Source organism: Brassica rapa, chromosome A01 (assembly GCF_000309985.2).
Source record: "Brassica rapa cultivar Chiifu-401-42 chromosome A01, CAAS_Brap_v3.01, whole genome shotgun sequence".
NCBI lineage: Eukaryota > Viridiplantae > Streptophyta > Magnoliopsida > Brassicales > Brassicaceae > Brassica > Brassica rapa.
In genome coordinates, this window is record NC_024795.2 from 24,189,955 (window position 1) to 24,205,964 (window position 16,010).

Consider the following 16,010-nt stretch of genomic DNA (forward strand, 5'->3'; position numbering starts at 1 on the left):
ACATAAAATAATACACAAAAGTGTTTATTTGAATTGATATAATGATTTTATATTCGCATGGAAAGAATTATATTTGTATATAAAGTATCATAATAACTATTAATGTCTAATAATTCAATGCATGCTTTATAAAACATTTATAAAATTATAAATACATTTATAAAATTATAAATACATTTATAAAAATCAGACGTTTTAAATTATTATAAGAGGTTCTAAGTCATTTATAGAAGCTTATACATATTTATAAAATGTATTTTGAAAATTTATCATCCTATTACAATATTTTGATTTTTTTCATTTTAACGGTAAAATTCCTCAACTATGTTTACTTAGTGTAGAAACCTCTAAACTAAATATTTACTGGTAGTAATAGTAATTATGACCTATCAGAGTTTAATTCATTAAATAAAATTAGTTTATGGGGTTTTTCGTTAAATACTTAGTTTGAGGGTTTTTACCCAAAACAAACTTAGTTGAGGGGTTTTAACGTTAAAATTTCTTATTATTTTCTTATTATCTATTATTTAAATCCTTATAGTGTGATTTGTTTTATCAAAAACCAGTTTCAATCAACTGACGAGATATCTTCTTTCCTAATATCATGTATTTAATATTTAAATATATATATATATATATAACAAGATTTGAGTTATCAAAATTATGTATATATTATAACCAGAATATTTTTAAAAATTTATTAGAAGATATTTTATCTCATAGCTGAATTAAAATTTATTTGAGGATATTATATCTCATTGTTTCTCTTGAAAACTAGGTCATTTAGAAACTTAAACTAATTTATTATATAAATATCGCACCACCCACATTAGTTTCACGCATCTATCTTTTAAGTTTTCATATGTTTTTGATCGTTATAATTTAAATTCTACTTTTGTGATCTTGCACAGGTGTATGATAATCAATAAGTAACTCATAGACGGGAACACCATTACTGGTAATTTTATGGGGGATTCTTCTTCTCTGTTTATTTTTGTTCTCTTCCACTTCATGGTGTATCTCTATCTATATTTTTGCATCAGTAGTGATTCAACTAACAAAAAGAGACGACTCTGTTTATCCAGGAACTGATGATCCCTTTCGAAAAAGGTAATTCTTTCTTTGTATAAAGTTAAATCACTTATCAAGAATAAAATATAAGATATGTATGCTAATTAAGTACAATTTATTTATTGTGCGTGATCCTCTTCGGTACGTCTGAGAGCCAAATATAATCTCAAAGCTTTTTAAAAACTTTGAAACTCATTGATGTTGTCCTATCAATTATATAATTTGTTATCTTTAAATATTTTTGTTAGAATTACCTATTTTCTGACTCAAAGCTTAGAGAAGAAAACCATAAATCATCTATGCTGTTACAATGAAACCAATGATAATAAATCTCAGGTAATTCAAATCTCTCTTTTATATTTCATGGCTGATTTTTTTATTGAGGTTATGCGTGAAATATTTATTTTTTCTCAATTATATTTTTTTGATGTTTTAAGATTAGTGTTAAATGTGATCATTTTCTAAACGTTCTAATGTATTCTTTGTTCATATGAACATAGTATAAATATCAATATGTAACATCAAATCTTTCATATTAACCATATACATGTAACATAAGTATTATATAGTTGTAAATATAATATCAACTTAATATTAATCTTAATGTCCGCACATGCGTGCAGGCGGTCCACCTAGTATATTTTAAAAGAAACAGATAATTTTCTTAAGTTTTTTTTATCAACAAATTATTTCTTTCCTTTTTTTAAAATATGCCTAAATAAATTGACGAGAAGAATTCACTGTTTCACAAAGAATCATTCCTTACTTTATTCAGCATATTTCTTTTGAAATTAGTCTCCCATAAATCTTTTGGCCAAAAAAAGTCTCCCATAAATCTACATTTTAAGATAGATATCTTTTCTCCAAAAGAAAGATATAATTTAGATTTGAAATTTTCACAAAATATGCATTTCCCTAAAATACCTTTAACAATTATCATACGACTAAGATACAATAATAGCACAACGAAAAACATTTTTAGTTTACCCTTGTTTTGGTGTTCAAACAAAAAAAAAAACAAAAGTTCACCCTAGTTTGTATCGTTTCTCCTATACTTTCTGCCTGGAGAGATATTAGGTCAGAAATCACTACTAGAAGAAGATGGTGATGATAACCGACCTTCCATTTGATCTGGAAAAGAAGATACTCGCCCTTGTTCCGAAAGAGTCTCGACCACAATGGCAAACTACCTGCAAGAGATGGTACGCCCTACGCCAAGATCTACTCGCCAAGAAACACTTGGCTCAAACAGGAAGAGAGTTCATCTTTTTGTTGAATAATAGTGTTTTTTCAACAACCATCAACCTCGAGGGAGTCCATAACAACGTTGATCCGGCCATGGAGTTCGGAGGTAAACTTGGATCTTTACAAGATTCAAATGATTTACAAATAGATAGTATTTTCTACTGCAAGGGGTTGGTGCTATGCACTATGGTGGGAAAACAAAGGCTCCTGGTTTGCAACCCTAGTAACCGTGAAACTAGGTATGTCAAACCTAGAAGTCATGGCTGTTCCGAATATGCTCTTGGATACAAAGGCAGCAAGTCTTCTTGTGTTAATAGCTACAAGATCTTGAGGTATTGTCGTTATTTGGACACGCAAATGAGGTGTACGGTTTCCGAGTTTGAACTGTATGACTTTATGTCTGACTCATGGAGGGTGTTAGATGTTGATGAGCATGATGCGTACATATCAGCTCGCGGCGTGTCTGTGAAGGGAAACACTTACTGGGTTGCTAAAAGATATGGCAACCAGTTCATACTCAGTTTTGATTTCACAAGAGAGAAATTTGGGTTTCTCCCTCTTCCGTATGAGAGTGCTGGTCCTGGTGTTTCAGTGGATTATGGGCATAAAGATACCGCTGTTCTGTCAGTTGTTAGAGACGAACAACTCTCGGTGTTACATCAGTATCTTCATTTGTTTTCATTTGAGATGAAGATATGGGTGAGCAACATGATTGGCACCAAAAAGGTGTCGTGGGGCAAGTTCTTGGTAGTGGACGTAGTGTTGTTAAATGTTGTCAGTTTCGTGGTTGACGAGGAGCATAAAGTGGCAGTGTGTTGTTGTACAGACAAGGATGATGGTGACGAAGAGGGTACCAGCATTTTCGTTATTGGAGAGAATATACAGAGACATGTTTATGATGAAGAAGTGACAATAGATGCATCATGGCCACATCTCATAAATTACGTTCCAAGCCCGGTTCACGTTGTGAGGAAGAGTACACGCAAAAGCAAAAGGAAACGAAATGCAAGGAGGTTAGTCAAATATATTAACTAAGTTTCTTTTTAGTTTTTCTTTGTTCTAATTAATGATCTTACTCAAATACTTTATAATTGCATTGGATGCATATAGTGAAGAGTAGTTATTAAGAAACTAAATATCAGCATCTTATAGCTTCATAGATTCATATACGTTGTTCTTAAAACGGAATGCTCAAAATCTCACACAAAGATTGTTCTCTTGTAAGAAAAAATACATGTTTAAAAGACTGCTAAGGTATTTATATTATTATGTTTTGTGTTAGGGTTCCCTTTAACTGTTTGTGAGCTTTAACAGGCATCAACCGGAGGAGGGCACATCTGCAAGAAGCGTTGAGGAAACAAAAGTGACACCCAAAGCAAAACCTAAAGCATATCGAAGTTTCTAGGGTTGCTTTGAATGTCCCAAAATGGTTTAGGAAATGAAAGTGACACCATACCTAAAAAGCACATCGAAGTTCTCTTGCTGTTGCTTTGAATGTCGCAATGATTTCTATCTTTTTTTTTTTTTTTTGGACAATCCCAAAGGTTGTAATAAATTGAACGCATATTGAAGTTTATTATCTTATTTTGACTCTTAAAATCTGAGTAAATGCAATGGTTTTGTATTTCATTTTATTTACACTGATACCATCAGATTAATGCGAAAGAAGCACACAGACTGCCTCCAACTTGCTTATTTGCTCTCGAGAGACGTTGAGAGCGTAGTGGAAATGAAAAGTGTGGTCCAAGTTTCCTCTAACTTGAAGAAAAAGAAAGATGAAGGTTCTTCCAAAGTTCACTTCTTTTTCGCTATATAGTCTATTGAGGTTATAGCCGGGGTTTATCAAATAAGCACAGTGTCTATTATTCCGTTTTCCATATAACTAATATTTGTTCTTTTTATAGTCACTAGGATCGTGTCCGCGCTACGCGCGGATATTGGGTGAAGTTCAAATTTGTATGACCATAGTTGTGGCTGTTTTTGGTTGTTGTTAAAATAGATGTAAAGTAATTATAAGAAAGAATATATGACATTGAGTTTTTTAAGATTGATTGTTCATTTGTTTATGCGAATGAAGTTGGAAGTCAATCGATAGAGATGTAAAAGTAGAGAGGAGTTGATGTTTTTGGTTGTGTATAGTGGTTTTCTGTAGTAATAGAAATTAAATTAACGTGTTGAAAATTAAAAATAGGTAAAAGTTCTTCGTAATTGAGATATTGTTTAGCATTATGCTGTTTTGAATTTGGAAATAATCTTTTAAAAGTGTGTTTAGGTCTTCTATTAATAAACTAATTGGAAATTTTATGAATTACATTGAAAAAGGGCCCCTTGAAAAAAACTTATGAACTAAAAAATCAGATAAATTGATCGAGAATTTAATACTAAGGTTTTGTTGTGTTACTTTCGTAGTATAACATACCAAATCAAACGATCTCTACGCTTGATTTTGCACTTAATAGTTAAGATGTTCTGTCCGGATTTTGGACAAATGATTTCTTGGATTCCAGAGAGGGGTGATTGGGTTCGTATGTGTTCGAGAAGTCTATAAACGCACAGTAAAGTCGTAATTTTGAATTACCTCCAGCAGGTGGATGATCATTGTGGTTTGATTTGACCATCGTGTTGAGGAAAACGACCCTTTGACGAAAGAAAGAATTAGGAAATGAGTCAGCGAAAGAGAGAGATCTTGAAATGTGGAAATCCAATGATCGAGTAACTTACACGTAATAGTTGTCTCCGCCTTTCTTCTCGTTGCAAATTTCTTAGTGGAAGATGATGTGAATGTTATGTGGAGCTGAGGTTGTTAACCGGTTTGTATCAAATATGCAATGTTACTGAATTTATTCGTATATTTTGTTGATTTGTATTGATGAGACAAAAGATTTTTTTGAACTTTCAGTGCAGCCGGTGATTGTGGCAGGAGATGTGCTACTTGCCTTTCTGATATTATTGTCTATCGAGAAGAACATTTAGATATTATAATCTGTTGAAGATTTTTATATTTAATGTGATACGTTTAAAATTTGAAAGTCTTGTGTGAATTGAAATAATTAGTTACAGTCATCAAATTGAAGCGAGAGAAAATAAAAAGAAACAAACAATCCGATAATAAGAGTTCATAATTTGTCTTTGTTCATTACTCTTTGTCTCTGTTTTAAGGAGAAAAGTAACAAAACAACATAATAGGTTTTGAATTGCATAACCAAGATTCTGGTGCAAGAACAAACCACTATATTTTTTTAAACATACTTGATTGGTGTCTTTAATCTTTTTTTTTTTTTGAGAAATTTAATTTTTAAATAAATATTAGGAGCTATATTAGTCTACATTTTGATCCGCGCTTCGAAAGCACGAGTTTTTTTGGTTAATAAAAATGTGATACGAATAGTATTTTGATTATGATTTATATTATTAAGTTATATATAAAATATTTTAAAAAAAATTATATAATTTGTCAATTCTTTTATTTGAAATTTTGTGTGTACATTCTTATCTCACAACATCATCTTTATATTTTTATGCATTAGTCATCTTTATATTTTTATGCATTAGATAAGAGTTAAAAATTTTGGCATATTTTAGACTAATTTAAAAATATATATTTGCAGGGGTTACAAAATATATAGAATATAAATGTAGTTTCTAAATATAATTAGATTTCCTTAAGTTGGACACAAACTTTATTAACTGAACATGTTCCTAACTTAATAATATTGACTTGAATTAGTAAAACAAATAGGGATTTTTACCACTATAGATTTTCGAGTTCATATATGTATTATTTATTGTAAAGTTCATACATATTTTTTTAGTAATAGTGCTTTTAAAAAATTTAATCCTATGATTGGATGAGAATATTTCATCCTATGTGGCACCTCTAATTGAGCTCTAAATTAGTTCCTTTTATATAGTAGGATTGAATGCAATTTCTTATAAGTTATTTAGAATGTAGCATTCTATTTTTGAAACATTGACATCCTACATCTTGGTAAAATAAAAGTCACTCATAGTTTCGGCTATCTTGTTGGGGAAACCTCCTGACCCTGACTGGGGAAGCACGCTCGAACACTTAACAACCCATAGTTTCGGCTATCTTGGCTACATTCTATTGAGGTTAGTGTTTCAAGCTACAATATATATGGTTTGGAGAGAAAGGAATGATAGAAGGCATCTCAAGAAACCTAGACAGCATCACCAACTGGCGAAGATCATTGATAAAACTGTTCGTAATCGGCTTTTAGCCACCAGATATTGGGAGAAGCAACGGTTGAGAGATCTTATGCAAGAGTGGTACAAAACACATACATAGGGTTTAGGATTCTTGTTCATCTTTTTAAATCTTTAGTCCTTTGTACATAACTATTATTTTTCACTGATGATCAATAAATTTAAAATTTCATCAAAAAAAAAAATAAAAGTCACTCTAACACGATTATGAACTTCATCATCCCATCAAAATTACCAGTTAGAGGTGAATTTTTAATATCAATTCCAACATATTCTATTTTTTGAAAAAAAAAACTTTTATAAACTATTTTTTTGTCAATAAATTCTTTTTTGTAAGGGCTCAAATTTTTTATTTTGGATTTTTGACAGCTCGAGGAGAATATAAAGTTTTGATAACTTTAGCAGGAGGTCTACTTGACTTTGATTCTCTATCTACTATATTTTGGGTATTTATGACATGATTTCACTCTTTAACAAATTATTATTCCTTAGTACTTTAGGATATTCCTTTTGAAAATATAGTCCCATAAATCTACATTTCAAGAAAGATATATCTCCAAAAAAAATATATCTTATCAATATGCATTTCCCTAAAACACCTTTAACAATTATCACACAAACAAGATACAAATATACAATAAAAGCCCAATGAAAATCAGTTTTAGTCTACTGGAAAAATGATCATTTAATCCCTCAAGTATTTGAAATTAACAGTCTAAGTCCTCAACTCTTGGTATGCAATTTAAATCCTAATGTTGGTGTTGACTTCAAAAACTTTTTTTTATCGCCAAAAACATATTCTCTAAATCAAAACCCAGAGGTTAGAGCTTGCTTTAAAGAAGCTAAACTTCAAAAATGAATCTTCTTTAGAGTCTTAACGCCGGCGGAGACTTTATTTTAGGAAAATAAAATTCTGAATTTTGATATGAAGAAGATGCTGCTTTTGGGATTTAGAACTCTGGGTTTTGATTTGGGGAAGCAGATGATAAGAAACAAAATAGAAGGAGATTAGCTGTTTAATTTAACGTGTTTTTGGTATTGTCTAACGTTTACTTTTTTCAAGACTAATGTTGTGAAGTCAACGCAAATATTGGGATTTAAACTGTTAATTTCAAATACTTGAGGAATTAAATGATCATTTTCCCTTAGTCTACTCTAGTTTTGGTGTTCAAAAAAAGTTTACAAATCGTTAGTCCTATATGCTTTCTGCCTAGAGAGATATTAGGTTAGAAATCACTACTAGAAGATGTTGATGGTATCTGACCTTCCATTTGATCTGGAAAAGAAGATACTGGCATGCTGTGTTCCGAAAAAGTCTCCAGCACAATGGCCAACTACTTGTAAAAGATGGTACACTTTACTCCCAGAGCTACTTTCCGAGAAACACTTGGCTCAAGCAGGACGAGACACGAGAGTTCACCTTATTTTTGAATGATAGTGTTTATTCAACAGTCATCAATCTCCAGGAAGTCCATAACAATGTTGATCCAAAAAAAACACGAAAAGAAAATTTAGAGAAACTTTTCTCTCTCGGTTCTCTCCCCCTCGACCTCTTCTCTCGGCTTCTCTCGTAACTTCCGTCACGGTGGCCGGCGGTGCTTTCTCAACCGTCGGTCGCCACCCCAGCTAGCGTTCCGTTCTCCACCTCCTCTCCTGACGGCTCTAAACAGAAGTTGAGTTGTTCTTGTCTTCTCTGGAGGATTAGCGAAGATGTAGTTCGGTCCCTTGCCTGCAGGAAGCATCGATTTGAGGTAGGCTTCTCCGGACAGCAGAGAGTCGCTGCCTCTGCCTCTCTGGTTTGTCGCCACCTCCTCTTGTCTCCTCCTCTCCCTCTGTCGATTGCTCAGCCAGAGATGAGGCTCTCGTCGGGGACTTCTTTTCCTTATGATTCCTTAGCTCATGATCTTGATGGCTATACTTGTCGTTTGTGTTGTTGGAGCTTCGGTTCCTCTGTTCTTCATATTTCTGGAAGGAATCCGTCCGTCGATGTTCCAGCCTCGTCCTTGTTCTGAAGCTAGAATCTTTTCAGTTGATGCTTGTGTGAAGGGACCGGAGTAGAGAGCCATGAACCTCTGCTTGTTTCCGCTTGCGTCGCTCCGCACTTATCCGCTAGCTTCTCTTCTTTGGATTAGGGTCTCCTGGAACCGCCGGATTTGGCTTCTGGAGCTGTTTCAGCGTCTGGAGTAGACTTCATCGGTGCTAGCCGGACCAGGACCTAGTCAACCCTGCTTTGCCATCGCACCGTTTCGAAGTCGCCTTCGGGATGAGCCTCGGTTCCTAGGCTCATTCTCCGGCTGATTGCTCTAATGTTCGTGGCTCTTTGTGCAGGTTCCGACATCGAGATTCAGCCTTGAACTACTGGATTGAAATTTGAGTCTTGGTTTCATGTTTTAGCTAAGCTTTAATCACTTCTTAGGAGATGATTAAACCTTATTTCTCTGTGAAAGTCTTTTTTATCTTTTTTTTTGGGCTTTCTAAGAGCCTTGCTTTAAGTAGCTAATCCTAGATGCATAAGGTTTGATCTTCAAGCTCTAAATGTATCTCCTGTATCATTATTTGGTAATGAAATTCACATACTTATCAAAAAAAAAAAAAAAAATGTTGATCTAGTGATGGAGTTTGGAGGTACACTTGAATCTTTAAAAGATTCAAATTATTTACGAATACATGATATCTTTTACTGCCAGGGTTTGTTATTATGCACTGTGGTGGGGGGGAGTTCTTTAGTGAACTTGGGTGATTTTATGTTAGGAAAGGTGATAACTGTTGTAAGCTTCGTGTTGGATGAGGAGAATAAAGTGGCAGTGTGTTGTAGTACAGGCAAGGATGTTTTTAAAGAACAGTGTACCAGCATTTCCATCATTGGAGAGAATGTACATAAACATGTCTATGGTCAAAGGATTAGAGATGGTTTATGGCCACAACTACTGAACTACGTTCCAAGCCCAGTTCACATTTCAAAGAAGAGTACTCCCAAAGGCAAAAGAAAAAGAAAAACAAGGCAGTTAGTCAAATATATTAACCAAGTTTCTTTCTACTCAAATACTTTAGATTTAGATTGGATGCATATAGAAAATAGTAGTTACTAAGAAACTAAACATCAGCAATTTATTTGCTTCATAGACTTATATCTGCAAGAAGCGTTAAGGAAACGAAAGTGACACCGATAGCCAAAAGAGTTTAGGAAACGAGAGTGAAACCATACCTAAAGCATATCGAAGTACTCCTGCTGTTGCCTTGAATGTCCTAATGATCATTTCTATCTTTTCTTCTTTTTTTGGACTATCCCAAAGGTTGTAATAAATTGAACGCATACTGAAGTTTATTATCTTATCTTGACTCTTAAAATCAGAGCAAATGCAATGGTTTTGTATCTCATTTTAGCTTTTGAGGATCTATATTGGTTTTATAAATCGGTTATGTACTATATTAGTATCGAATTTACATCAGATTAGTGCAAATGAAACACACACTAACTGTAGTTGAACTTGCTTCTGCTGGAGAAAACGGGCACAAGGCGCAACGGAATGTAACGGCATGATCGTGTTCTCCTAAACTTGTGTGAACCTGTGAAGAAAATACTTTGACGATAGCATGATATAGTATAAGCAGAAACTAAATGAGAGAATCACTTTTTAACGTTGGAGAACCTGTGTGAACCTGTGAAGAAAATACTTTGACGATAGCATGATATAGTATAAGCAGAAACTAAATGAGACAATCACTTTTTAACGTTGGAGAACCTCCTCGATATGAGTAGGAAAAACCAACGAGACCATAGTACACTCAAAAATCAGATATATAAATGGGTATGAGTACAACCACGTCCTCCCTGTTAAACACCCTGAACAAAACAGAGACTCTGGCTATAAAGAGCTATCTCCAACACAAGAACAATAACAACAAGAGATCAACACCAAAAGCTTCAAAACAGGCATCCACAAGACGACCTCAGTTCACTAGGATTCCGGCAACCAGAGACTAATCCCACCGTACAAATCCAAGATGAACAAGTCAAGAACACATCTGCCACATTTCAGCTCAATCAGAGAAGATCCAACCATCGGATTTGCCAAACACTCAAGACAACACTTCTGAAGAACAGTGACGACCAGCTTCACTAAAACCCAGACAACAGAATATCTAACCTTTGAATTCCAAATCTCTTCGGTGAACCTTTAACCACTGACCAAAGAAGCTTCCCAAAAAATATCAGCCCAAAAAAGATCTGTTTGACCCTCCAAATCTGCCTTGACAAACCCACACGAAATATGTCTTCTTCTCTCCTTTTCTCCCTTTTGTCTAATGAGTCTTCTTAAGCATTCTACTTTCTTGTGTCAACTCTCTATAACCACATAAATTTGGTTATATAGTATCTCACTAACCCCCAAGGCCTAATACTAATCTCATGGACTAATACCAATGGCTCAACTTCCAAGTTTGGTTATCACCAACCAAACCCAATGGGTTTCCTCCATCTAGAAGGAACCCAACAAACTTTCCCTCCGACTAGGTGGAGGAAACAGCCATTCCGCCTATCCTTCGGCATACTTCAAGCTTCCCTTTCGGCAAAGACTTTGTCATCATATCAGCTCCATTATCATTCATATGAACTTTCTCAATTTCCACTTCCTTAGAAGCAACCACATCTCGTATCCAATGATACCTCCTCTGAATGTGTTTTGATTTCGAATGAAATGTAGAGTTCTTCCAGAGACAGATGGTGCATTGACTATCACACATCAGCACATACTTTTCTTGCTTGAAACCGATCTCTTCACAGAAGTTCTTCATCCACAGCAACTCTTTACAAGCTTCCGTTGCAGCAATGAACTCTGCCTCAGTGGTAGATAGTGCAACATACACTTTTGCTGCCTTGACTGCCATGGCACAGCTCCACCCGAAAATGTTACAAGAAACCCGAAGTAGACTTGTTAGAATCAACATCTCAAGACATGTCAGAATCAGTGAAACTGACCAGCAAAGCTTTCTTACCCCCAAATATAATCTTCAGATCAGAAGTCCCTCGGAGATATCTCAAAATCCACTTCACATCATTCCAATGTTCTCTTCCCGGATTGAAGAGAAACCTGCTGACAACTTCAACTATGTAAGCTGAATCTGGTCTTGTACAGACCATGACATACATCAAACTACCTACTGCAGAAACATATTGAACCTTCGCCATATCTTCTTTCTCCGCATATGTCTTTGGACTTTGTTGACTGCTCAGCCTTAAGTGTGGAGCAAGAGGAGTACTCAACACTTTAGACTTGTCCATGTTAAGCCGCTTAAGTACTTTTTCAATGTACTTCTCATGAGATAAGTGAATCAGCTTCTCACCTCTATCTCGAACAATTCTCATACCGAGAATCTGTTTCGCTGGACCCATATCTTTCATGGCAAAGGACTCACTGAGCTGCTCTTTCAGCTCCTTAATTATATCCATGTTCCTGCCTACAATCAACATATCATCGATATACAACAACAAGATGATAAAATCATCATCACCAAACACCTTCGCAAATACACAATGGTCTGAATTAGTCTCAGCATAACCATGCTCCCCCATAATAGACTTGAACTTCATGTAGCACTGCCTCGGTGCTTGCTTCAATCCATAAAGGTTTTTTTTTCAATAGGCAAACTAAATTTTCCTTGCCCTTCTTCACATAACCTTCCGGTTGTTCTATGTAAATCTCTTCCTCCACATCACCATGAAGGAAAACAGTCTTCACATCCATTTGCTCAACCTCTAAATCAAAGCTCGCTGCCAATCCAAGCACAATCCGAATGGATGACATCTTCACAACACGAGAATTAATTTTTTTAAAAGTTTATAAGATTTTTTTACAAAAGCTGTCATATCATCGTTGACAAATATGGCTGTCAAAAACATCATTATCGACATATATGCCGTCATTTTCAACCATGATGTTGGAAACTATCATTAGAGATTTGTCAAAATGCAGTCATTGTTAACGGTTATGTGAATGGGTGGGCGTTTAAGTATCCGTTCGGATTCGCTTCGAATCTACTGAGGTTTTGGGTTTTTGGGGTTAGAGATTAAGACCTATTTGGATATTTTAAAATTTTGGTACGGGTTCGGTTTTGATCTTTCCAGGTTTGTTTCGGGTTCGGATACCCCATTTAAACTATTTATTTTCTAAATCCAAATATATTTTTAAATTCAAAAAATTAATAAATAAAATAATATATAAATTTGAATAATGTATGTCAAACTACCTAAAATTAACATAAAATTGGTTTGTTTGGATATTTTGATGAAGAATGATTAGGTAATTTGAGTTTTTGGTGTTTTCAGTGATATTAGCTGTCCACATATTAAACTAATTTCGGTTTGGGTTTGGTACTATTTTTTGGTTTGGATTCGGTTTTCTTCTTTGGATTCAGGTATTTTATTCATCCCTACTTATGTGAGAAACCATCATCATCGGTTTGAAACCATAATTTTCAATGCTAGTATGTTTAAAAATTTGGATGCAACTTTGGTTAATGTAAGAAACAAGACCTTAATATGTATTTTAAGTGAATAATAAATGATTTTTTCCACAATTATATGTATATTATTTGATTTTGAGCCATGTGCTGAACCAGTATAAATAATTTTGAATAAAATTAGAGAAGTAAACTAGAAATATAGGCTCAAGTATTCATATGTTCGGTTATTTTAGAATATTCATTCAAGTTTGGTTATTTTAGAATATGTTCGAGTTCGGATATCCAATCTTGCTAATTCAATACCCGTTCGGGTATTTTACTACTTCGGTTCGGATTTTGGTTCCGGTTTTTCAGGTCGGGTTCGGATACGATATCATGAAAAGAAACCTAGTTAAATCCCCTTGTGTTACCAACGGTTCATTCAGTCCCATTCCCGCCTACATCCAAAATATCAACCATTAAACTTATCTCGCCTCCCATTCTCATCTCTTTGTTGAATGAAAAAAAAATCATTTTAAAAGAAACAAATAATTTTTAAAAAATATTCTTTTATCAACAAACCATTTGTAAAAAAAATATTTCTTTCCTTTTCTAAATATGCCTAAATATTGGTGAGAAGAATTCACTGTTTCACAAATAATCATTCCTTACTTTATTCAGCATATTTCTTTTGAAATTAGTCTCCCATAAATCTATATTTTAAGATAGATATCTTTTCTCCAAAAGAAAGATATAATTTAGATTTGAAATTTCCACAAAATATGCATTTCCCTAAAATACCTTTAACAATTATCATACGACTAAGATACAATAGAAGCCCATGAAAAACAGTTTTTAGTTACCCTTGTTTTGGTGTTCAAACAAAAAAAAAAAAAAGTTCACCTAGTTTATATCCTTTCTCCTATATACTTTCTGCCTGGCGAGATATTAGGTCAGAAATCACTACTAGAAGAAGATGGTGATGATAACCGACCTTCCATTTGATCTGGAAAAGAAGATACTCGCCCGTGTTCCGAAAGTGTCTCGACCACAATGGCAAACTACTTGCAAGAGATGGTACGCTGTACGCCAAGATCTACTCTCCAAGAAACACTTGGCTCGAACAGGAAGAGAGTTCATCTTATTGTTGAATACTAATGTTTTTTCAACAACCATCAACCTCCAGGGAGTCCATAACAGCGTTGATCCGGTGATGGAGTTCGGAGGCAAACTTGGATCTTTACAAGATTCTGATGATTTACAAATCCATGATATTTTCTACTGCAAGGGGTTGGTGCTATGCACTATGGTGGGAAAACAAATGCTCGTGGTTTGCAACCCTAGTAACCGTGAAACTAGGTATGTCGAACCTAGAACAAGTCATGGCTGTTCCGAATATGCTCTTGGATACAAAGGCAGCAAGTCTTCATGTGTTAGTAGCTACAAGATCTTGAGGTATTGTCGTTATTCCGACAAGCAACTGAAGCGTACGGTTTCCGAGTTTGAACTGTATGACTTTATGTCTGACTCATGGAGGGTTTTAGATATTGATGAGCACGATTGGGAAATAACGGCTCGTGGCGTCTCTGTGAAAGGAAACACTTACTGGGTTGCTAAAAAGAAGAAGGACCAGTTCATACTCAGTTTTGATTTCAGTAGAGAGAGATTTGGGCTTCTCCCTCTTCCGTATGAGAGTGTTGGCCCTGAAGATTTCATTAATAATAAGTATGACGATACAGCTGTTCTGTCAGTTGTTAGAGACGAACAACTCTCGGTGTTACATCAATATCTTCATGTGTATTCATCAGAGATGAAGATATGGGTAAGCAATACAATTGACACCAAAAAGGTGTCGTGGAGTGAGTTCTTGGTAGTGGACGTAGTGCTGTTAAATATTGTTAGTTTCGTCTTGGAAGAGGAGCATAAAGTGGCAGTGTGTTGTAGTAAAGGCAAGGATGATCCTGATGATGAGGATGATCCTAACGATGAGGATGATCCTGATGATGAGGATGATCCTGATAATGAGGATGATCCTGATGATGAGGATAATCCTGATGATCCTGATAATGAGGATGATCCTGATGATGAGGATGATCCTGATGATGAGGATGATCCTGATGATGATGGTAAAGAAGAGCGCACCAGCATTTCAATTATTGGAAAGAATATACAAAGTCTTGTTTATGATGAAGGGGCTATAGATGGATCATGGCCTCATCTCATGAATTACGTTCCAAACCCGGTTCAAATTTTAAGGAAGGGTACGCGCAAAAGCAAAAGGAAACGAACTACAAGGAGGTTAGTCAATTATATTAACTAAGTTCCATTTTTGCTTTTCTTTGTTCTAATGATTTTACTCAAATACTTTGTAATTGCATTGGATGCATATAGAGAAGAGTAGTTATTAAGAAACTAATTAAATATCAGCATCTTAATTAGCTTCATAGATTCATATATTTTGTTCTTAAAATGGAATGCTTAAATCTCACACAAAGATTGTTCTCTTTTAAGAAAAATCTGCATGTTTTTTTTTTGATCAATAAAAAAAAAATCTGCATGTTTAAAAGACTGCTTAAGGTATATATATATTATTATGTTTCGGGTATGGGTTCTCTTTAACTGTGTGTGAGCTTTTAATTAACAGTTATGAACCGGAGGGCAGTTCGGCAAGAAGCGTTGAGGAAACGAAAGTGACACCAATAGACAAAGCTAAACGAGTTTTTAGGGTTGCTTTGAATGTCCCAAAAGAGTTTAGGAAACGAGAGTGAAACCATACCTAAAGCATATCGAAGTACTCCTGCTGTTGCTTTGAATGTCCCAAATATTTCTATCTTTTCTTCTCTTTTTTTTGGACAATCCTAAAGGTTGTAATAAATTGAACGCATATTGAAGTTTATTATCTTATTTTGACTCTTAAAATCAGAGTGAATGCAATGGCTTTGTATTTCATTGAGGATCTATATTGATTTTATTTATCGGTGATTACTATCAGTATCGAATATACATCAGATAAATGCGAATGAAAC

The 16,010-nt window shown here is 34.6% G+C and overlaps 2 protein-coding genes across 2 annotated transcripts; both read left to right on the forward strand.

The window, feature by feature from the left end:
* Window positions 1-529: 529 nt before the first annotated feature.
* Window positions 530-15,778, forward strand: LOC103841263 (F-box/kelch-repeat protein At3g17530-like). Its single transcript, XM_033278807.1, has 3 exons — window positions 530-3,329; window positions 3,631-15,282; window positions 15,629-15,778. The coding sequence occupies exons 2-3, from the start codon at window positions 13,961-13,963 to the stop codon at window positions 15,750-15,752; spliced, it is 1,446 nt and encodes a 481-aa protein (XP_033134698.1). The 5' UTR covers window positions 530-3,329; window positions 3,631-13,960; the 3' UTR covers window positions 15,753-15,778.
* LOC103839391 (F-box/kelch-repeat protein At3g17530-like) lies at window positions 2,173-3,721 on the forward strand. The gene is made up of 2 exons (XM_009115894.2): window positions 2,173-3,329; window positions 3,631-3,721. Exons 1-2 carry the CDS (start codon window positions 2,173-2,175, stop codon window positions 3,719-3,721), a joined length of 1,248 nt encoding a protein of 415 aa, XP_009114142.2.
* Window positions 15,779-16,010: the final 232 nt, after the last annotated feature.